This window comes from Erpetoichthys calabaricus, chromosome 3, assembly GCF_900747795.2.
Source record: "Erpetoichthys calabaricus chromosome 3, fErpCal1.3, whole genome shotgun sequence".
Taxonomy (NCBI): domain Eukaryota; kingdom Metazoa; phylum Chordata; class Cladistia; order Polypteriformes; family Polypteridae; genus Erpetoichthys; species Erpetoichthys calabaricus.
The window spans coordinates 185,651,432-185,676,471 of record NC_041396.2 but is presented as its reverse complement, the minus strand read 5'-3'; the positions used below and the strand labels follow the sequence as shown (position 1 = coordinate 185,676,471).

The window sequence follows — 25,040 nt, the reverse complement described above, 5'->3', positions numbered from 1 at the left end:
TTTAAAGCATGTGGGATGGGTATTTTAAGGCTTAAACTATAAAAATGTTTATTTATATGGTCTTTCTATATCGCGGATTTTCTCCTGTTGCTGATGGGTCTGGAACATAACTTCCGCGATAGGCGGGCAATCACTTGTATTTAAAAACCCGCTAAGTCGTGAATCCGCGAAAAGTGAACCGCGAAGTAGCGAGGGATTACTGTACTTGTAAAGGTTAGCTTTGTCTTTTTTTTTTTATTCACTTTTCATTCTCTCAGTCGCGTTCAGGATCCTTCCCCTCCCCTCCCCATCTGACACTGCTGTTTTCACATAAAGACGCGCTATAGCTCTTCAGTGTATCATGATATATACTACCGCTGCTTCTTTTGTACTCCAGGACATGCAGAGGAAAGCATAGTAAAGAGCAGTAACTTCAGCGCTATACGAAATCATCAGACACTCCCCACCTGACACTGCTGTTTTCACATAAAGACGCGCTATTATGCAATATTATTTTTTAAATGAACAGTGTCAGATCGGGTGTGAATTTATACTGCCGCTGTTAGAGTCAGATCAGAAGCTGAATAAGCTCCTGTTCTGACTCTAAGTAAAAAAGCATGAATTAATAAACAGAAATAACTGCGGTCGACATTTTAAACTTAACTATTTACAGTGCATACCAATTTATAAAATTTATGTCCACTTGAGGTTAAAAAGAAAAAAAAAGTAACACTTTCTCCCCAGCTGGGAATCGAACTCAGGTCTTTCAGGCACGGTAGGGTTGCTGCGCTCTGAGTCAGCAAATCATAGCGTTACTCCACGGAAGGTGTTGTATCGTTCTTTAGCCTTTTGAGAAAGTGTTTATTTGATCTTTGGACTTCAGCCTTCACACACTCTATAGTTTATGCCTACATTTTGTAACATTTATTACTTAAATATGAAAAAGTTTCTGTTTTAACAATGTGTTTACACAGATTATTGTAGAAACGGAACACACATGAAATGCATGTGTTCCAAATAACGATCTATTATTTCCACTCTAAAACTCCAGCAGTTCAGTCACTCCCAGATAATCAAACAAGGTATGAGCTGGGAAAACTCAGTGAACGTTCTGCGACGGTGGGGGATGGAATAGCCGGCTGCTTGCTGCTCATCTTAATCGGCACATTTAGAAGACAAAAGACGCTGGTGGAGAGGTGAGAACGGTTTTAAGGTGGGCCAGATCTACGAGTTTTTTCGTAGACTCGGGTAATTCTAGTGTTAAGGGGGTGTTTACCTGTAAATATTTATATATGTCAAAATGTCCTTTCTTAGTGGATTACCTAGTGCCCTACATGTACCACCCTGCCAAACTATAGCTTTTTAAGTAAACAGAAAATAGTATTTGAGTTGATGAGTAAGTGCATGAGTTAGGCGAGGTTTATACGTCTTGTGACATGATGCGTGCTCCTGCGGAAGCTTCTGCTACGCAAGTGTTGTACTGTTTAAACTTGTGCGAGCACTTTATGTAAATCTGGAAGATTCCGCCAGGTGGCAGTGCAAGATATCATCACGGTGAGAAAACGTTCAGCTTCGCTGTGTTGTGAATTGGCTGAAACATCCATTAAATTCCGAGGACATATTGCCACAATATCTCTGAAAATGATAGATGTTTAATGATTACATCCATCAATCCAGGGATGCACCCACTACAGCTAGCATTGGGCGCGAGGCAGAAACAATCCTTGTACGGGGCATCAGCTCATTGCAATGTGAATACAAGCACATACATACACTAACATTATTTCAGCATCACCAAATCCCCAAACCTGCATGGAATGCAACCGGAGCACACTGTGGAAACTCACCAGGAAAACATGCAAACTCCAGGCAGGGAACACCAGGGATGTGACTCACCGTGCTGCCACTGTCCTGCCCTCACATGTGTAATTATTAACAGTATTCATTATTTAAATGAAGTTAAAGATCCATCCATCCATCCATTATTCAACCCGCTATATCCTAAGTACAGGGTCACGGGGGTCTGCTGGAGTCAATCCCAGCCAACACAGGGCGCAAGGCAGGAAATAAACCCCGGGCAGGGCACCAGCCCACCGCAAGGCATGCACACACACACACACCAAGCACAAACTAGGGACAATTTAGTATCGCCAATGCACCTAACCTGCATGTCTTTGGACTGTGGGAGGAAACCGGAGTACCCGGAGGAAACCCACGCAGACACACGGAGAACATGCAAACTCCATGCAGGGAGAACCCCGGGAAGCGAACCTGGGTCTCCTAACTGCGAGGCAGCAGCGCTACCCACTGCGCCACCCAGAAGTTAAAGATTTATTTGTGAAATGTAATATACATACTTTAATGCATTTCATCATGAAAGTGATATCAATTATAAATCTAAGGATTCTAAATATGCAGAGAGCTGGTATATTGTACATTTAATGTGTTCTGTGTGGCAATTGCTGCTTGTCGCTGCTATCATTTCAGGAGGAAACCGCACAAGTGTGAAGCGATAAACAACTAGGTCGGTTTTAAGATGACGTTTAACAGTGGTCTACTTTAATGATAAAATAAACTACGAGATTAAAGTGGACATTTTTAGATGAAAGCCAAAATTTCCACTTTAATCACAAAATAGATGCTTTCACTGTGTCCCTAATTTTTTTTCTCTGTGGTTTAAAAATACTGCCATACATTCTGATGCTGTTGTGAAAAAAAAAAAAAAAAAGACGAGACCATTAAAATGTATTGTGTAATTATAATGGGGTATATGCAACACTTCAATATAAAAGCACCACACTGCTTCACCACATCAAACCATTCATCAAACATCAAAGCACAAACATCGATCCTGTAGGATCTTCAAGGATTCTGTCACGTTCTGAACTGATCACATTGCGGCCCCCAATTTTTTGCTGGCACTGCAACTCGCAGATGCATTGCGTTAATTTCTGAGGATATGCTCAGAGGACGCGTCAAATGAACACTGGAAATGCGAGGCAGCCACGAAGCAGTATAAATCGGCCCTTAGTCAACTTTGCCTTATGTAAAGTATATATACACCATTCAACTATAAAATTTAAACCCACTCTCTAATACTGTGTTGATGACAAAAAAGCTCTGACCAACCAAGGCATGGGCATCACAAGAGCTCTGAATGTGTCCTGTAGCACCAATTCCTTTAAGTCATGCAAATTGCAAGGTGGGGCTTCCATGGATTGGACTTGTTTTCCCAGCACATCTCATTGATACTAGATCATATTGAGATCTGGGGAATTTGAAGATGCCCAAGGAATGGAAGGAAGGGGGAAGGCAGTCTTTTAGTGCTCTGCCTCCCCCAGAATGCTAGATGGCAGCCCCCCGGGTTGCAGCAGTGCCTCGGATTTCCACAGGGCTCCATGGAAGCTGGAGTTTGGCACAGCCCTGTTGGGTTCCATGGGTACAACTAAGGGCATTGCAGGGACAGCTGAGGCCTTTGCTGCAGCTCTTCTGCCACACACAGAATTGCTACCGGAAGATGATCACCGGACACCTGGGGCACTTCCCTATAGAAGGAGCCAGCTGTAACTACTTGGGGACCCAGAGTTAGGAGAAAGAGTGACGAAATTTGCCAGTTGAGGAGTGGAAGCGTAAAGGAGAGAAAGAAAAGAAGGGACTGTGTATTGGTGTGCTTGGTGCTTTATACTGTGCTGCTGTGGGCAGTGAGGGAAAATCACTTCCCCACTTGTAAATGTGCTGTGCTGGAACTTGCGTCTCTGCCTGTCTGTGTCGGTTCCGTTATGGTTCACAAGGCTAAGTCAACACTTTGAACTCTTCGTCATGTTCTTCTAACCATTCCTAAACAATTTTTGCTGTGTAGCAGGGCACATCATTGTACTGAAAGAGGTGACTGCCACCAGGAAACACTACTGCCGTGAAGGGATGTACATGGTCTACAGCAACCTTTAGGTACATGGATTGTGTCAAAGTAACATCCGCACGAACGCCAGGACAAAAGATTTCCCAGGAGAACATTGCCCAGAGAATCACACTGCCTCTGATAAATTGCCTTCTTCCCATAGTGATACTGTTGCCACCTCCTCCCAAGGTAAACGCCACACATGCACTTAGCCATCCACATGATATAAAATAAAACATGTTTCATCATACTAGGCCACCTTCTTCCATTGCTCAATGGTCCAGTTCCGATGCTCATATGCCTATTGTAGGCGCTTTCGGCAGTGGACAGTGGTCAGTATGGGCACTCTGACTGGTCTGTGGTTATGCAGCCCTATATGCAATAAGCTGCAATGCACCGTGTGTTCTGACACCTCTCTCTCATGGCCAGAATTAAATTTTTTAGCAATTTGTGGTACTACTGTAGCTGTTCTGCTCCACCCTCGCATCAGTGAGCCTTGGGTGCCCATGACCCTGTCACTGGTTGTCCTTCTTACATAGCAGGAATACACCCTAAGACCTGATATTTTGGAAATGCTCTGACCCAGTTGTCTATCCATCACAATTTGGCCCTTGTCATAGTTGCTCAAATCCTTATGCTTGCCCATTTCAACTGCTTCCAACACATCACTTTCCAGAACTGATTGTTTATTTGCTGTCTAATATATCTTGCGCTATACAGCTGCCATAGTAACGAAATAATCAATATTAAGAACTTCAGTTGTTAGTGGCTATATTGTGGCAGACTGGTGTATATTATACACATAGTGTAGTATACATTAGCTGTGTTACCTGGCTTTGCCTGGGAAATTTTCTAAGACAATGGGCCTCAGCGATAGCACCATCAGTTAATTGGATGTATCAAAAGTACTATTTAACCAACTGAGTACTTTTATGCATACAAAATTTGTAGTTTTTCTTTTTTATCCAGGGGCTAATATCATTAGTTTACTGGGGCTCCTCTCTTGAATATGTTATAGACAATGGCCTATTAGCAAAATACTCCTAACGTAGATTAATTCTTGTTTTTCCTAGTGACTGACCTTGACTTTTGTTGATGGTTATTGTAAAACACAACTTTACAGGAAACTGTATTCTTTTGAATTCAGACGTAATTAGTAGGAATAGTGGAAAATTGGGGTATAATTTCTATTGTAACACATATTGTAAAAACAGTAGCTTAAATCAGATTTGAATGTAATGTTTCTATTTATAATCTTGTACCATCATAAGGTTTTGGAGGGTTTAGATGAGAAACAATGTACACAGAATGTTGGTTTAATTTAACTTATTATTACACTAGCTGTCCCTGCGGCTCTGCCTGCGTAGTAGTGAAACAGGACAAACTTTAAAAATCAATAAAAATTTTTTTTAAAAAATGTAATCATTTGTATTTAGAAGAATTTATATTGGTAGCTTTCGTATCTGAGGGCCTCTTAATATACAATATTTTTGGTTTTGCTATCAGGGGAGAGAATGTAGCTGTGCTCTTTTTGCCAAAAATGTAAAAAGCTGGTAAGGTATCTCTGGCCAAGTGGAAGGCAGGTACACATCAATGTCAAACGTTGCCACTGTATCTGATCGTGTTCAGCTCTGATGGGAAAGCGCCCCACACATGTGGAGAAGAGCACGTGGCCATGATATCTCGGCCAATGAGCCGGTACTATGTAAAATACATGTAGCTGTGATCTCTCTCTAAAAAATGTCAAACGTTACTCTTTACCATTCTCTAGATGATAATGTCTGCTGAACAAACAGGTATCGCTAGCTAAGTGGAGGCAAGGTACGATCCAACACGTGGAGAAAGGTACAGCAGCTCGAACGGAAGCTGGCGTGTGAGTGAGGATGGCCCTGTCCACCTCCTTTCTCCTGTGGTCCCGCCTCCCCGTCCCCTCGGCCTGAAGCATGTCTCTCGGATTTGCCTGAAAAAAATTGGCGCCGCAACTGAACTATAGTACTTAGCGTGATGAGAGAAGTCGCAAAATCAACCGGAATGTTCAAGCAAATTACAGAAAAAAACCCGAACTAAATCTATTAAGTAGTTCTTCTCTCGTGAAAAGCAGATAGACAGACAGATGTTGGATTATAGATAGATAGATAGATATAGCATTGATGTTTACAGACTGCAAATTTACCTGGTAGAATTTATTAGGTTTTAAGCATTGTACAATGTACAATGTTGTGGGGCTGAGGTCTTTAATAATACTGCTAGCCTTCCAAGGCAGTGTGTGTTGTATATTTACTCAACAGAAGGCAGCTGGGCACTGGTAGTATTCTGTGTTTCTTTTAACGCCCTCTGTAAAATTCTACAATCTTCAGCCAGGCAAGTGACGTACTAAAATGTGATTCTGCCCTCAGACATCTGAGGAAGTAGAGGCACTGGCTTTTGTTAAAAGCCAAAATGTGTTGTGTTCACATCAGATCTTCAGTGATGGCCACTCCAAAAAATGTAAAGCTGCTCACCCTCTCAACAGCATCCCATCCTATGTAGATGGGAGTGGAATGTGCCTTTGACCTCCTGAAGTCTATGACAAGCTCCTTGGTTTTGCTAAATTTGTTAGATTAATTGGTGATTCTAAATTGGCTCCAGTCTGAGTGCGAGTATGGGTATATGCATGAGCGTGAGTGAGCCCTGTCCAAGGCTGTTTCTTGAATTGTGCTAAGTGCTACTGAGAAGGTCTTGTGTCCCTATGACCCTAAATCAGTTTAAGCGGGTTCGAGAATGTTACGTAATATCTGAAAAGATTAAAAAAGCAGACTTACATAGCCATTCTCCAAAACTATATACTGAATTCACAGGCTCAGAAGTTGTAACAGAACTTGTCAGCAGGAACAGTAATAACTTAAGGCAATGTACTTATGTGTGTGTCATTTCCCATAACCAAGAATTCCACGTCATACTATGCTGAAATACTTGGAAGTCATTTCTGCAAATAATAAAGATTTAAGTAGGATGAATTGACTCAAGGATTTTTTCTAATTAGTGAGCCGATTGACACATTTTTGTCTATAAGGATGATTTCAACTTTATTCAGATAAACTAATTTTATTAAGGAAGTAATAAACTGCAATATATTATACAACAGAATCACAAAAAAATTTAAAAACAGCACCCCTGTTTTTTTAGATCTTCAGAGAAATAGATCATCTACACACTACCATAGGAATTATAGTTACACTATGCCTAATATAAAAGACCATTCCAAATTCATCTTCTTGACCTGTTGACCTATGAAAATTATTAAATGAAATTTAGTGATTATAAAAAAATATTACAAATATTTATAGCCTCCTTAGCCTTATGTTTACTCCCAGAAAAACAAGTCAAGAATGATGAATTTTAAAAAAATGTTATTATATATTATATGTTAAATGTTATTATATGTACATAAACATGTTGTCACTCACGTGTGTGCATAGGGAACTACAGAAGGCTTTAGTGACTGTAATTCTATCACCATACCAGAGGTTGGTGCTCTGTATTAATGTCTTTCTCTCTTCCTCCCTCTGCAGACCAGGGGCCTCATGCGTAACGCCGTGCGTAGAATTCGCACTATAACATGACGTAAGCACAAAAGCCGAAATGTGCTTACGCAAAGAAAAATCAAGATGCATAAATCTGTGTGTTTACCAACTTCCACGTTCTTCCGCTACATAAATCCTGGTCAGCTTGAAAAATAATGCTCGTGCACGCGCCTGCTGTCCCGCCCCAACTCCTCCCAGAATTATGCCTCTTTGAATATGCAAATCAATATAAATAGCCCTTAAGCTCAGCGTTCTGTGAAAAGGCAATGGCAAAAGTACGAGGAAAAATAGAACAATTTCAGCGAATACCAAATGGAGGCAAAGAAAAACGAACTATTTGTTGGTTTAAACAGTTACTGTATATAAGCAACAAAAGGAAGTTGATCGAGTGACATAGCGTGTCAGAGAAACTCGAAAGCTCAAGTTCACAAAGTCGCACAGTGCCCGAAATAAAAAAGTTGTCACATATCAAAGTTGGCGTGAAAAGGCGACTCGTAGCTCACCGTCTGAGTGTCATATGAAAGCTTATTAGGGTACAGTGGAAAAAAAAAGGCACACAGTGGGAAAAAAGCAGGAAATGTCAACTTTAATCTCGAAATTTCCACTTTAATCACATAGTTTATTTTGTCATAAAAGTAGAACATCATAAACTTCATCTTAAAATCGTTTAATTTACTAGTTTCTCAACTCCCATCGTAACTAAAGTAGCACGTTAAATGCTTTGTTGTGTATTTGATCTTATATGTGCTCTATGTGCCTGAATCACTACGTGCTCTTCCTCCGACAGGACACGGAATCCATTACATTCGTAATATTACAGCTCTCTGAATAATTAAAATACTGAGAAGTATACGTTGTCGCAGATTGAGGCCCTTGTCGTCCTCTTAAACCTTCTGACTCGACTCCAGACACCAGGTAAAAGTCCAAATACTACCTTTATTTGAACAATACAGTGCACAAAGCACCCTCCACTCCACAATACTCATAAATCAATAAACAATACAGTAGTCAATCCTCCACACTCCCAGACACTTCGCCACCCTTCCTCCCAGCTCAGCTCAGTGTACTGGTTTCCCAGAGTCCTTTATATAGTCTATGACCCGGAAGTGTTTCTCCCTTCTGTCCATGTGATCATGAACACTTCCGGGTCGGATAAAAAGCTCCTTTCTTCAACCCGGAAGACACGTCGTTTCCTCTTGTCATGTGATCATGATGCACCTCCGGGTTATAGGGCAAGTAAGAGTCCGGCAGCCTCCCCACAGCGACTCCTGGTGGTCCCCATGGTATCCAGCAGGGCTGTGCATATAAACTACATAGTCCATGAGGCCCTGCTGGAATTCGGGGAACGTCCACGCTGTTGGGAGAGCTCCACCTAGTGGCCTGGGGGTGAGGGCCGGAATATTTAGCCGGCCACACACCACAACGTGATATCATTTTCATGATGATATGAGTTAAAGCATGTTATTAAACATGGGAACATGGTGGCGCAGTGATTGTTCATGTCTTATGCAAGATGCTTGCTGCGCCATGCGCGACCTTCGATGAAATGCTTTATTACAGAAGTACTGTCTTTTTCAAACGTACTAACCCCCAATTCCTGTTCTTACTTTTCTTTCTCCAAATACCCAATCGCCACACAATCAGCTCTGTAATAGACGTTAAGCCAACTGTAAGCTTAGAATGACGATTCTTCAAAACTTTTAAGGAACATCGAAATATCTTCGTAATGTTTAATTATTCTATTCATCTATCTTTCCAGTGTCACGCCAGCCACAGCATGAATACAGCGCGAGGCAGGAACAAACCGTGAACGAAGCTCAAGCTCACTAGCGCTGAGGCACTGTGTAGTTAAAGTTTTATCTGCATAATATAATAAACATATTTTGCTGCATTTCATCTTAAAAATGATATCGTCATCATATGTAAATACGCGGTTTATAAAGTGGCTCAGGTTGTGCAATATTATAACTGTATCATAAGTACAATTACTTGACGGTAACTTGCAAGTACAAACAGTTCTACAAGGAGCACTTGATGGACTGATTGAGTGCGTGTATAGTTCTTGGGATGAAACTGTTTGTGAACTGCGAGGTCCGAACAGGAAAGGCTCGGAAGCGTTGGTCGGATGAGAGCAGTTCAAATAGCAAATGGCTGAGGCAGCGAGTGCTTGATGCTGTATACCGATAATTCTCTTTCCAATCGCTGTAGATCTGTGATTCACACTCAGATACAGTGATATACATACTCCGAGTGGTGCAGTGAGAGTATTATGGAAAAAGATGATCCACTGTGGCAACCCCTAACGGGGATTGACAGAAGAAGAAGAGGGTGCAATGAGAGTAACAACGCTAAAGCAGTTATGGTATTTAGAATAGTTTGACCATTCTGTGGACCATTATATTGTTACAGGTTAATTACAATCAGATGCATTAAACTAATAAACAATATGCGGTTAATTTCAGTATATTTATAAAGCCGCGTCAGGGATGTGGATCTAATAAAGAAAGTGAAACCACACAGGAACAGTAGCACTGCTTTGACGCTGGGTGCCGCCAGTCTGCAAAACCAAGCAGAGAACTTGCGTACGATAGGGTATGAGCTACTGTGGAAATGTGCGTGGTTTTACCCCAAGTTTAGGTTTTATACATCGCGATTTGAACATGGAAACGTTCTTATGCAACATTTCTGTGCATACGCACCGTTTATATATGAGGCCCAAGATGACTGATGGCTAGAACAACTCTGACATCACTTCCGGTGTCCGAACACCAGAACCCAACTTCCCGGTAAGCACTATCCCCAATTACCTTGCTGGATTGATCAGTCTAGCCTGTTTCCACCGGGAAACTCAGTGGTACAGGTCCACCTCATGTATAATCACATATCAATAGGCAACTCAGAAAATCACCTCATCCTGTGATACTGGGGCTAGGCTGGTTGCAAAGTAAGTGCGGAGAAGCAGAAAGCACACTCTCTGAAACAATGGACCTTATCATAGATGATATGAACCATTCTCAAGCTGTCTTTATGCTGTCGTGTCAGCTGGTTGATGAACAGGGCTACTTTGCTACCCAGTATGGACATTTTCACAGTAGTCATCATGGTCTGTCACTCCGCCTACTGAGGTCACTCCAGATCCCCTCTCAGACTTACATTTTCAATTTCACCAAACACCGGCCTCTTTTAAAAGAGAACAATGGAATGATGATTTCTTAAAGTTTGCCAAGAATGAGGTTGTTCTGATAGATGGACAATGAACATCATATCCTATGCCCCTGGGTTCACAATTTCTACTTAAGAATGATTTATTATATTGTGCTGCTGAGCAGGAGGGCGAGGTAAGTTCATTGCTGTTAGTTCCACAAACTTACCAGCAGCAGGTTTGCAAATTAGTGCACATCTATCTCCTAGGCGCCCCATTTGGGAGCTGAGAAGACTTTACAGTGGATTAAGCTCAGTTTTTCTTGCCTGGGATCAATGAGTAGGTCCAGCGCTTTTACACTTCCTGCCTGGAATGTCAGCTGCAGTAGATTACTGAGAAGAAACACGCCCCTCTAGTCCCTGTCCCACTCACTGACGTCTCGTTAGAGCACATAGGGTTAGATATTCCTTGAACCCTCCGATCATTGCCATAAATACATATTAGTATTGGTTATGTCACAAATGGAGGTCCAACAAACATCCATGTACTTTTCCCTATTTGAGTGATTGTATGGACGAAAACCCTGGGGATTAATGGATATTCTAAATGAGGGCTGGGTGGAAGAGGTGCTCCCGTCCACCAATATGCTAGAATATATATCACAGTTACGCAATCGATTTGAAAAAATTAACCCATTTTAAAAGAGAACATGGAGCATGCACAAACAGCACAGGCTCACTAGTATGATCGTGACTTGACACTTTGTAAGTTCCATCCTAGAGATCAAATCATGGTTTTCATTCCCACTTTGCATTCCAAATTGTTGGCACATTGGCAGGGCACTTGCAAAATTAAGGAAAGGAAAGAACTGGTTGATTATTTGGTGAAACAACCAAAGGACAGGGATTCAAATACCTTCTCTGGACAGCCTCATTCCTACTTTGCCCAAAAAATTATCCTTAATTTTGGCACAGATTTGATGCCCAAACAAAGACAAGTGCTTGAAGCAGCCATCATGTATGTCCCGGAAGTGGTGAATGAACGACCCGGAAGAAACTCTGATTATGCATGATACCCGGGGTTGTCATCCGAGAACGCCTGTACTGCCTTCTGGAGGCAAAACAAGCTGAAATGGAACTTGACATCAGGAGAATGCTAGATCTTGGTATGGCAGCTGGCGCTTCTGCAATGACTTCCACTGACTTAATCAAATATCCCACTTGCCCGATGTCACAAGTGGATGACCTCCTCGAGTGACTCGATAAAGCTCTGTATCAGACCACTCTTGACATGACAAAAGGGTACTGGGAAATTCCTTAAACAGAATCCGCAAAGGAGAGAATCGTGTTACCACACCTCCCATTTGGATTGCACGAAGCACTGGCGACCTTCCAGCATCTGGTAGAGTGCTGTGTCCCTACAATATCTACAGTGCTTCCAACGTGAATGACATTTTCATCTATTCTGGTACCTAGGAGGAACACATATGGCAAGTACACCTCATGCTCCTGGCACTGAATGAGGCTGTTCTTTCGGATAAAGTCAACCTTTGGGCTGACAAATGCCAAATATTTAGACTACCTGGTGGGCAGGGGTACTGTACGACAACAATGTGCCAAGGTTTATGCCATTATGAAATAGCCCCATCTGAAAACCAAGCGGCAGGTCCGATTCTTACTGGGTTTTGTGGGCTTGTTCCCCATTTCTCTGAGAGGGCAACGTACTAGACAGACCTTACAAAGAAGCAGGCATCCTAATTTAGAGATACTGGATGCCTAAACAGACGCTGTATTCTGTGATTTAAACAGACCCTTACATCAGCACTGGTATGAAAGACTCCTGATTTTTCTCTGCCTTTTATTTTACAGACTTATGCTTTGGACACAGGTCGTGGTGGCATGTTGAGCCAAAGCGTTGAGCCGTAAACTACTGGACCAGGAGATCAGGTATGCGGCAGTGGAAAAAGAAGCCTTGGCGATAACGTAATAGCTCCTGGGCCATGAGTTCACTCTGGTGACTGACCATGCTCCCCTACAGTGGATGGCACTTCACAAAGAGTCAAATTCTTGGGTCACCTGATTGTTTTTGGACCTTCAGCCTTATCGGTTCAAAGTCCTCCATAGTTGCAGTTCTCTCCATGCCAACGGCAATTCTCTTTCTTGGGTTCATGACCTCACGGTTCAGACTGCCCAATCTGATGGGTCTGGGCTATCCTGTCACACACGTGTGCATAGGGAACAGCTGAAGGGCTCTAGAGATTGTAATTCTACCACACCAGGGGTTGGCACTGTGTCTTAATGCCTTTCTTTCTTCCTTCCACTCCAGACTGAAAGATTGATGGCTACAACATCTGTAATGCCACTTCCAGTATCCATCTACCCAGACCTGCCTCTTCTTGCTGGGAAGACTGAAAACCAGAAACTTCACCATCTTTGCCAGTTCTATCTTAAGCTAAGAACTCTCTGAAATCATTTGCTTGTTTTTTTTCTATTATCCTACAAACCAATTAAACAGGGTTAACGGGTAGGTACCCTGGCTCTTTATCGTTGTCCCTTGATTCTCTTACAATGTAAAATACTAACACATCAACATAAATATAGCTGGAAATGTATGTGTAATGTCCACCACTATACTAATGCAGAATTAGTACACAACCTTTGTGTGACATGTTTTGAAACAATCAACAACACATAGTTCAACGTTGTAATCTGAACAGCAGAAATTTATTTCTTTTCACACATTCTGTTGCTTGTGCAGGAGATGGTAGAATGACAGTGCCTGATCTGCATCCCTTGTGATATTGTAGGCTGCCACAGCTCAAGGGTTAGTGACTTCCATATTTCCCCTGACAGGAACAACAGTTGCTACACTGTGAACAGTGTTTAGGTTTAGCTGGTTTACTCATCTTTCTACATAATCGCAATCATATTGCCTTTCTTTCACACACCAACTTACACCACTGTGAACCTTTAGGTGACCAAATACACCAGGCATATTGTTGTGGTTTGGTTGTACTGTGCCATATGCATGTTTCAATATCTGTGTCAACGACTGATGACCATTTCACATGTCATTATTATTATTTGATTCAACTAAAGGTTCAGTTTCAGTTTATTCTAAAAGTGGCTTTATAGCTTCTTATTTACATTGTTTTAGATGAAGGCTCCATCCCACTCATGAATACTTTAGAGTGGCAAAACACATAGAAATATTCATTATTTTTTGCTGGATAATGTTATTTTATTCACTAGGGCTTTTCAGAATGCTGTCCCAAGAGGTACTCAGGCTTTACACTATAATGGGGATCATTAATCACCCCAAGACTGACTTAGGCTTCAGCATACTTCAGAGTCACACTTGGGGTTTAATGTCAAGGAGGTTAAAAAAAGCATTGGTATATTTCACAAAAAACAATAAAACAAGTAATTTTGTTCAAATATCCTGTGTCTAACATTACTTTCCGTAATGCAGTTAAAAACACAGTCAAAATAACTGTGTATAGAGCTAAAAATGTTCAAATGAAAAATAACCAAAAATATAAATATAAATTGAAAAACACATGAGACTGTATTATATGAAAAAAGCTAATCTGCTACACATTACATGAGAAAAACCCAAGCTGCAGATTAGGTTTATAATACATTCATTCAGTTTTTAAAAAATGTTACCTTGTCACCCTTTTCTTCAGGCTCATCTTCAGCCAAAAATTCCCTCTTAGGGTATGGTATTTGACAACCAGCAAACACGCTACATGCATTGTTGGAATGAAAAGAAAAATGAAAATCAGACATTTAAAAACCTAATGCAAACACCCTGTACATTTGACAAAGAGGAAACACAAAACTCTAATGGATTTCCTTTTTTAAAACTAGGGGGCTTCGCTCGCCAACCCCCGTGTTTGGTTTTCTGGATATACACTTTTAAGATTTTTTTTTCTTTGAATTGTTGCTATTTCATTAGTTTCACTTTTATTTCAGAACTTCTGTAAAAACAATATTTGTAATCTTGCCAGTCCCAATATGGTGAATCTTTTTAATGAGGTCAGGACAGGTTTCTCTGTTTGGAATTTCAGCACAGACAAAACAATCTATATCATCAGCAGTTTTACAAAGTAAAAAAGTAAGTACAGTTCTGCATTGGACTCCTGTCTGTAAAGTCGTGCTATTTTCCTCTCACAGTTCCAAAGGTACATGGGGTTACCAAGGTGATACCCCAGCTTTTGTCTAGGTTTTTGTACAAGGGCTAGACAGAAGGTTTTTGACTCCTGGGGTAAATGTAGCTTTTTAAATAAGCAGACAGATTAATAAATATACACTAACAAAGTAACCAATAAATGCATGTGTGGTAAATTCCGTTTTTGAAATTCTCAAGATTCTTTATTTGTCAGATGCATAGTTATACAGGACAACACGCAGTGAAATGCATCCTGATCCGCTTATCAAAAACTGCGCAAAGTTAGAAGAATATCAGTTAGATTAACAAAAAGTCATAGATTGAAAGATAACAGTATAGTAGAACATAACAAATACTGTAAGTATAATTATGTGAATAAAGTAGAATTAAGTGTTAAGGTGCAATAGTGTAGTAATTATTGTGCAAAACCAAAGTTAGACTGGTGCCTAGTTAAATGAGGCAGTTTGTTTTTTTGCGCTACTGCGATCTTTACTTTCTTTTTTTATATTTTCTAATTTTCCTACTTTCATATCCTTTAACTTTCTCCACATGTGTATAGCTCCATTTTTTTTTTGAGCCTTTCTAATTTCACTGGTTTCATAGTCTCTAACCTGCTCTGCATGTGTTTAGCGTCAACGTTTGTAAACGTCTTTATGAAGTTCTTGGTCATTTTACTCATTGTCCTTTAATTCTGAGCCGTACAGTACAATACATAGAACAGAATAAATCCTCAATACAATATAAAAATAAAAATTCTAGAAGTACGGAGTAGAATTTCACATTAGATGATATCACATAATATGATTTGGTTATGTTGTAAGTCCTGGAGACCTCATTCATCAAGCTGCCTCCCCCTATTTTGCCATTCCACATCTGAAATAGCGCTAATCCGATGAAAGGACCCCTCATTCCCACGTTCCCATTCATCAGGGATGACTTTACCTTAGGCAGGCAATCTACAATTTAAAGAGATTGTTATTTTCTTGTGAATTGTTACATATGCATTATTTTCACTTTTACTTTACAAACTTTTGTAAAAACAATATTTGTCCTTTATTTTCGGCCACGTGCCTGGTTACATCTCTTTCTTCCCAGACGTATAATACTGCTCGTGTTGTGAAGGGTGTTGGAGCTGAACGTACGCTAAAGATACGCCTTTGGATCATTTGCTGTCTTTTTGCTGCTTGCTAGCTGCCTCTTCTGCCTGTCGCATGTCGTTGTTTTAAGAGCTCCAAGCACATGATGCTTGCCTGCCAAAAGCAATCCAACAACTGCTAGCTTAGAGGTCTGTTGACTTGTTTTAAATGATGGCTCACTGCCTGGTCTCGCGTGACGTTGTTAAAGCAATACCAGTCTTTTATTACTGGCTCCGGGCGTGTTTGAATTCTTTCTTGCAGGAGGTATAATGCTGCTCCCGTTCGGGGTGGGGGTGGGGGGGTATATAGCTGCTGTCGCGCTGCCCTTCGATCTCTTTAAAGCCTGTACAGCCGCTACGGCCCTGGGACAATCTCTTGGCACCAAGTCTCATGTTTACGGTCAAAGCGAGACGCACCGTGGCAAGTCTCCTTGGTCTCGCGGGTCTTTTAAATGTCTTCCGAGATTATCACGTATCGTAGCCTTGCATTTGCTTTCCATTCCAGGATTTCCTTTTATACTGTATACAGAGAGACTTCTCTTTTTTGCTCGACAAGGGAAGCCAAGACTTTCAAGACTTATAAAATATTCTAAAAAACGTAAAATTATCACTATAAAAAAAAAAAACAAAAAACAAAACCATCACACAGTTGAGACTTACAGTATTTGTAATTCCCCTCCAACAACAGTAAACACACAAATATATGAGAAAGGAAAAAAGGCAATGGATTAGTAGTAATGCAGTCATACGCCATGCCAAAAAAAACAATAATAGATAACTAATTCCTAAATAATAAACATAACTCCTTTAATGGGGTTATACAATTTAAATTAGACTTAACATAAAATTAAGGGTATTTGTAAGAGCAAGGCTCTCTGAATTGCTTGATTTTGTCCTGAAAAGTATTTTGGTGTCTGATAAATAAACAGAAGTTATGCAAAAGTAAAAAAAAAAAAATTGTCATACTCAGAAGTAGGTAAAGGATCTTCTTGGAAGTATGCATCTTGAAGTGCTTGTTCTGAAGTTATTCTTTTAGTGGGATCCATAGTGAGCAGTTTTTGGAGCTAAAAATAAAATATCAATGATGCAAATTAAATGACATTATATAATATTATATTATATATATATATATATATATATATATATATATATATATACATACACAGTATATAGAAAATAGCAGGTTGACCATAATCTTTTGGATTTTTCAGAGCAATATTAGTGTTTTTCGATACCCATGTTACACAAGTCAGATATATTCAGATGTAGTTTAATACACTAGATATATATTATTTGACAAAAGCTTGTTTTTCTAAAACCTTAAGAGACAACAAAATATTGCCAATGTGTGTTTCTTTTGCTGTAGCATTTTAGTTGTGGTACAGGGTGAATGTTTAAAACACTTTCACATGTACATTTGTCACAATATTTGCAATATAATATTAGCATGTCTGAGGGACCGACATGGTTTCACAAAGACAACCAATACTATTTACTGTTATCTATATCCCCTATATGGTGGCACAGTGGTAGCGCTGCTGCTTCGCAGTAAGGAGACCTGGGTTTGCTTCCCAGGTCCTCCCTGCGTGGAGTTTGCATGTTCTCCCCGTGTCTGCGTGGGTTTCCTCCGGGTGCTCCGGTTTCCTCCCACAGTCCAAAGACATGCAGGTTAGATGCATTGGCGATCCTAAATTGTCCATAGTGGGTGTGTGCCCTGCCCGGGATTTGTTCCAGCCTTGCGCCCTGTGTTGGCTGGGATAGGCTCCAGCAGACCCCTATGACCCTGTGTTAGGATATAGCGGGTTGAAAAATGAGTGACTGACTAAATCCCCAATCTCACCTAGACATATGAATGATGGGGCATAACCAAAAGAATGAGGTTGCAAATATATCCCCCTGGAAGAAGAAGCAGTGGAAAATTCAGGTGAAGATGGAAAGATTACCAGAAGTGCCTGGACACCACTGCTAGAGAGAGTGTTGGACTCATCTGTCCATCTTAGTAAGTTGCCTAAAATCCTTCTACTTTAGGTCTTTAATGTGTCACTACGATAGAGAGTGCAAAAACATATTTGTTTGGAAAAGAATAGACTAAACAAATTCAGGGCTTTACCACTGATGCACTCTGTGGGGAGTCAACGTTTTGAAATTTCAAAACTTGTCTATTTTAAAACAGAGAAATATTGTTTTACTGTTTTACATTTACCTTCGTAGAGGCTACTTCTACCTGTATATTTGTTTTAATTTTCTTTTCTTCATTTAACAGTCCACAACCAGACAAGAATTGGTAAAACAGTGATACACCTGCAGAGGTGTGCAAACTGCGATTGTTTTGCTTGATATGCGGTCTGTAGAAGCAGCTTCTGGTAACATGCATGAACCTCTGTTACAGCAGCTTACTTTTCCTGCTCTTTGAAATCAGAGCTGGTTAAGTGATACAATTTTAATGAGAGTACAAGTAAAAAAATACAGGGTAGTTAACTTATGTAAAAATAATAGAAAGAGGAAACAAGCTTAATGAGTGTGGCTTGGTGGCATTTAATGCTAACAGTGAATAAACGTGTAAACATATATGTTGTTCATCATGGTCAAATACTGGCAATAACTGTAGCTTGAGACTACAACACAGATCTTCACGAGGAACAACCAACAACTAACAATAGCACATCGATGATACATTTTCTTAATTATTTGACTATGAAAGCTATTTCTCCCACCACATGCATATATTTTGGCTCTGTTTTTAATCACATGAAACTGAAAAATCGAATTTTAAAAACATTTTAATGTACTGTACTAATACATGTCATTATAACGTATTATCATTATTTTTATTATTTTATTATTATTTTTAATATGATTTAATTTGTAAAAATACTTAATTAAAAAAATTGTGGAAATAACTATTTGATGATATGACTAGAACATTGAAAAATGCTCCAACTATCAAAACAGTAAGTCTCCTAAAGAACTTGAATTTCAACACGTATACATTTTCTTACTTGTTACTTATATATAATTGGTCTTTTCACTGGGATTCCTCAAGAGATGTAAAACAACTCTGGAGCAGGTATGATTCGGGAAAGTAAATGCCTTTGCTGATTGACTAATATATGGTTTCCCAGCAGCTGAATTGTGCACATGCAGACCTAGAGGTTGACATATGTTTTAGCTGTATTTTATGATCATATTATTAAAGGGCAAAATGTTAATGGAAATGAGCTCCATATATATATATATATATATATATATATATATATATATATATATATATATATGTATAAATATTACAATAAACTGCACGGACACGCTGCCATTTTGTGAGAATTTTCTCAAACTCTCAGAATTCAACGGAGATCTTGTAAGAAGTGAAAGGACATGTATTGGAACAACTAAGGTATTGGATATCCAGATAAATAAGATGGACTGAATAGTTTCTTCTTTCTTGTAAGCATTACTTTAAAAGGAATGTTGCAGTTAAGGACTGTTTTTTGGTAAAACAAATGAAAGGAAACCTCATAAATTCATCTTTCCTGGTTTTCCACTTGTACATATTGTCATTGTTACTGAGCAAGCACAGAAATAGTTGATGTTTGTTTAGTATGTCAAAAATATCTTCTTACCAATAGAAAAACTTTACTGTCAGGCTTTACTTTATGTTTTTCCATATATTTGATGAGACTGCTATTTGCATACCTGTAGAAAAGCAAAAGAAAATCACAAAGCAAAGACACACTTACTAAATTAATATCAGTCTTTCAACAAAAAATTCAAATATGGAGGCAACACCTTGAATGTTCAGTAAAATGCTGTGGCAAATGACCCATTTCATCAAAGCCTTTATTAAAAAATAAAATCATGATGGAAATCAATTTCATAAAATGTGTTTATAACATTTCAAAATGTTATTTTTGTATCTAAAAGCAGATCTTTCACAAATTAAAATTACTAAAAACAAGTATAGAAGCATACTAACAAATATAAATCTTTATAATCTTAGTTGATATTCACAGTTTGAGCTGATACAAATAGTTTCATCTTCTTGACTAGAACAATGTCATAGCAAAATCACCTTTCTTAAAAAAATATTCTTTTATTAGCTGTTTGAGCACTGTTCTCAACAGCTTTTAAAACAAAGTTTTATGATTAAACCCTTTCTTGGAGCCTTAGTTATTTTGTCACAATTATGGCATACATTAATTGTCCATGGGAAAATGTGCTCTAAACTGAAGCATATTTTATAACTTTTAAAGAATGTAGTAACTGTGTTTGTAATTTAAAATAAGTTCCAAAATGCACACATCCAAATGTAAAACAATGTAACTGAATACATCAATGTTTCCAAGCCAAGAATGCTCTTAAGTATTGATTTGTGTTTTTAGGTTGCACAAATGCCATAATACTGTTTTTCAGAAGAAAAAATATATTTTGTGACATTATGTCATTTTAAAAGATGTCTGGCAGTGATTTTTACATTACTGCCTCTTTGCCTCTGCAGCAACTGTGTGGTGTGGGTTTCTGGAGCTTGTGAATGATGTAATTGTTATTTTGAGTGTTTTTAGAGGTTTCCTCAAATTCAAGTTTATTGCCTTGTGTACGTATCATAATGGATTTCTTACTTGCAGGTGTCCGACAAACAGTGACAGTAATGCAGTAAGAAAAGATGTAACAGAAAAAGAACACTCATACAGTGGGATGTAACAAATATACAGTATACAAGAGCACATACTGTATAGCATGTGCTGTTATGAGGAGCTGTTTGGTAACTTCATGATCTGTAGATATAAACTGTCTCTGTAACTACTGGTGTAATTCTGAGTGGTCCCATACCTTTTTTTCAGAAATGAAGAATGAGTAAAGTGACTCAATGGAACTGATGATGTCTTTAATAATTATGTTTGCCTTTGTAAAGCAGTGTGTACTATAGATGCCTGAACAAAAGGTCACTTGATACCATTAATGATGTGTGCAATCTTTGGTGCTATATGAACTTGAGCCAAGCAGGGTCACTTACAAGGATGTTATGCAGCCAGTAAGGACTGACTTCATTGCGCACTCGCAAAGGTTGGACAATATACAGAGTAATCTAAGCTTTATAAATGTCTAAGGATGGAAAGGCTTTAGTGAGATTTCTTAACAATATCCTAAATGTGCTGTACTATCATTTGATAGCAACAATATGATTATGAAGACAAGAATACATTTGCCCTCCCCATTAAGCCATACTGTGCTAAATGGAGTTTTGGTATCCTATTTACTGTTTTTGCACTATTTTTGGGCTTATTAAATATTTATACACCCCTCAAAATACCCCTCAAAATATTCCCAGAAGTGCCTGGACACCACTGCTTGAAATAGTGCTGGACTTCTCTGCCCATCTTTGTGAGTTGCCTATAAGACTCTCTCTAGTACTGTTTGTCATTAATGTGTCACTGTAATACAGGGTGCAAAAGCATTTTGTTTGGAACAGAAAACACAAAACAAAGTCAGACCTTTACTATTGAGGCACTCTGTGGGGAGTCACACCTTTTTGAAATTTCAAAACTTCCCATTGAAAAGCACTAGCCAATATTCAAAGTTGTTTACCTTAAAACAGAGAAATATTATGCTTGTCTTCTATTACACATTAGTTTATGGTTTCAAATCTACCTTGACAAAGGTTACATGAACTTGTATATTTTTTAAGTTTTCTTTTACCTCATTCAATAGCCCCTCCAGATTTCAAAACAGTGAGGCACCAGTAAAGATATACATACTGCAGCAATTGTGCTTGGTATGCTGTCTGTAGAAGCAGGTCCTATGGTTGCGTGGCAACATGAATAAACCTCTGTCAGAAAAGCCTATTTCTCCTGCTCCTTAAAATCGTAGCAGGTAAGTGATATGATGTTCAAGAGCGTATAAATAAAAAAATAACAAGCATGTTAACTTACATAAAAATGAAAGAAAGAGGAAACAAATCCTGAAGTGTGGGTTGGTAGCACTTAATGCAAAAATAGTAAATAAACGTGTACAAAAGATTTCAGTTACACCAACAGCCTCACAGCTTCACTGTCTGCACATCGTAATGATTCAGTATTTCTCTGACACTATAATACATGCCATTGCAATGTTGTTTATGCTGGCGCAGTTTGTTGCTAGCTTTGTGACCTGGGGCCTCATGTATAACGCTGTGCATACAATTCACACTATAACATGGCGTACGGACAAAAAGTGGAAATGTACTTATGCAGAAAAAAATCCAGATGCATAAATCTGTGCGTATGCCAACTTCCACGTTCTTCCGCTACATAAATCCCAGTGAGCGTGAAAAGTAACGCATGTGCACATGCCTGCTGTCCTGCCTCAACTCCTCCCAGAATTACACCTCTTTGAATATGCAAATCAATATAAATAGCCCTTAAGCTCAGCCTTCTGTGAAAAGACAACGGTAAATGCACGGGGGAAAATAGAAGAATTTCAGCGAATACCAAGTGGAGTTAAGGAAAAACTTACTATTTGTTGGTTTAGACAGTGATATAATCAAGAAAAGAAAGTTGATCGAGTGACACAGCGTGTTGGAGAAACTTGAAAGCTCAAGTTCAAAAAGTCGCACAGTGCCCGAAATAAAAAAGAAATTGTCACATATCAAAGTCGCCGTGAAAAGGCGAGTCATAGCCCACCGTCTGAGTGTCATATGAAAGCTTATGAGGGTACAGAGAAAAAAAAAAAGGCACACAGTGGGAAAAAAGCACGAAATGCCAACTTTAATCTCGAAATTTCCACTTTAATCACGTAGTTTATTTTGTCATTAAAGTAGAACATCATAAACTTCATCTTAAAATCATTTAATTTACCAGTTTCTCAAATCCCATTGTAACTAAAGTAGCACGTTAAATGCTTTGTTTTGTATTTGATCTTCTATGTGCTCTATGTGTGTGAACCACTACGTGCTTCCATGCTTTCTCTGCCTCTGACAGGACACGGAATCCATTACATTTGTAATATTACAGCTCTCTGAACAATTAAAATACTGAGATGTATACATGATATCGTCTTCATGATGATAGGAGTTAAAGCATGTTATTAAACATGGGAACATGGTGGCGAAGTGATTGTTCATGTCTCACGCAAGATGCTTGCTGCGCCATGCGCGACCTTCAATGAAATACAGTACTTTGATGTAGCAGTACTGTCTCTTTCAAACGTACTAACCCCCAATTCCTGCCCTTACTTTTCTTTCTCCAAATACCCAATTTCCACACAATCAGCTCTGTAATAGATGTTAAGCCATCTGTAAGCTTAGAACGCAGATTCTTCAAAACTTTTAAGGAACACTGAAATATCTTCGTATGTGTTTAATTATTCTATCCATCTATCCTTCCAGTGTCGCATCAGCACCAGCAAGAATACAGCACGAGGCAGAAACAGTCCCTAAACTAGCTAGCGCTACGGCACCGTGTCCTCACATGTTTAATTATTAACAATATAGATTATTTAAATGTTAACATTTTATCTGTATAATATAATAAACAGATTTTGCTGCATTTCATCTTAAAAATGATATCGTCATCATATGTAAATACACGCTTTATAAAGTGGCTCAGGTTGTGCAATATTATAACTGCATTGCAAGTTTACAGTGAGGTAATTGTACTAATAAGTACAAATAGTTCTACAAAGAGCACTTGATGGACTGATTGAGTGCGTTTATAGTTCTTGGGATTAAACTGTTTCTGAACCGCGAACTTTGAAACGTTTGCCAAGTAACAGCAGTTCAATAGACAGCATGGCTGAGGCAGCATGTGCTTGATGCTGTGCGTACGCACTGTTTATACACGAGGTCCCAGAAGTCACCATTATGCATGGTGTCATCAAATGCTCCTTATTTAAAATCTTAAAAGTACTTAATCAGGGAATTCAGAAAATAAAACAAATATATTTTGTAGTTTAGTTGGGGGAAAAACAAATCTAGGCAGCATAAGGAAAATTTTTTCATTTTTCTAAGTTTCTACTGTATGTATTTGGCTTTTGACAATTATTACCTTAGACTTCTCACTGATATTTTGCCTTTTTTCCTATACCTAACCTTGTCTCTACTCTTTTGTGCATTTTGGCATCTCCTTTAGCATGAGAAGGATCTAAAACACACTTCCTGTAAGACTGTAGTGCTCAGACATTTAAATGGTCCATTCACAATGTATGTTTTCCTGTCCCTGGGTGAAAGACCTTGCCTGCTTCAGTAATATTTGATCCTGTCTGCTGATCACACCACCTTGTTCGATTACACTTGAGATCACAGCATGTATCTGTACAAATCAAAATAAACTGATGTGGAGCTCTGACAGATTGAAGTTGAGATAAAGAAAAAAAATAAAAAGAAAGGAAAAGAATGAGACGAGATTTGAGAAAGCAAAGGAGGAATGCAGTCTAAAGCTATGGAGAGGCTTCAGACAACTGATGATGTAACCACAAATTGCAAAAATTTTTTACCCATTTTATATTCACATTCTGGATATGAACATTTTTAAGTACTTTGGTAGAAAACCAAAGTCATGACACACTTGCCTGGTTTAATGTGATTTTACTTCCTGATTTTCATGAAAACTCCACCCACAACAGTTCCCACTTAATACACAAGTGAAGAAAGCACATATTTACTTTATGAAAAATAATGGCAAGAAATGGTGATAACATATAAAACATATGTTATTTCCAGTCAGTGGTGTCACTGGGTTGGTTTCACCCAGTGTGGAAACCAAGTTTTGAATTATGACCTCAACAGACCCTTAGTGACTGGATGAATACAACTCCTTAACAGAGAATTTATTTACTATATATACTCATGTATAAGTCGGGTCTTGAAACCTGAAACATCTATCATAAAATCAGACCCGACTTAATACGCCCAGTCAAAAATGCAACACTTAAAATTTTTTTTCATCTTCTTGCTTCCTCCAATCTCGCATCAGTTTCTCAGACGCATCGAATTTTGTGTTGCAGCAGCACAGTTTCCCAATTTCTTTCGCTACCTCAACGACGTTTAATTTAAAACCAGCTTCATATTTTCTTCTGATCGAACGCTCTATCGTAGATAAGGGATGCTCTTACTAAAAAGGTGTATGAGGGTGTCAGATACAAAAAACACAAATTAGTGCAAACGTTGCTTCGGAATAG

General features: G+C 39.0%; 1 protein-coding gene across 1 annotated transcript in view; it reads right to left on the bottom strand.

Moving 5' to 3' along the window:
• Positions 1–25,040, bottom strand: part of cdk19 (cyclin-dependent kinase 19) — a 278,819-nt gene that overhangs the window by 18,694 nt on the left and 235,085 nt on the right. Inside the window, exons 9-11 of the mRNA XM_028797596.2 lie at positions 19,511–19,583; positions 16,857–16,954; positions 14,251–14,329 (exon numbers count right to left, since the gene is read on the bottom strand). Coding sequence (XP_028653429.2) covers positions 14,251–14,329; positions 16,857–16,954; positions 19,511–19,583 — 250 coding nt within the window. The remainder of the gene's footprint in view (positions 1–14,250; positions 14,330–16,856; positions 16,955–19,510; positions 19,584–25,040) is intronic.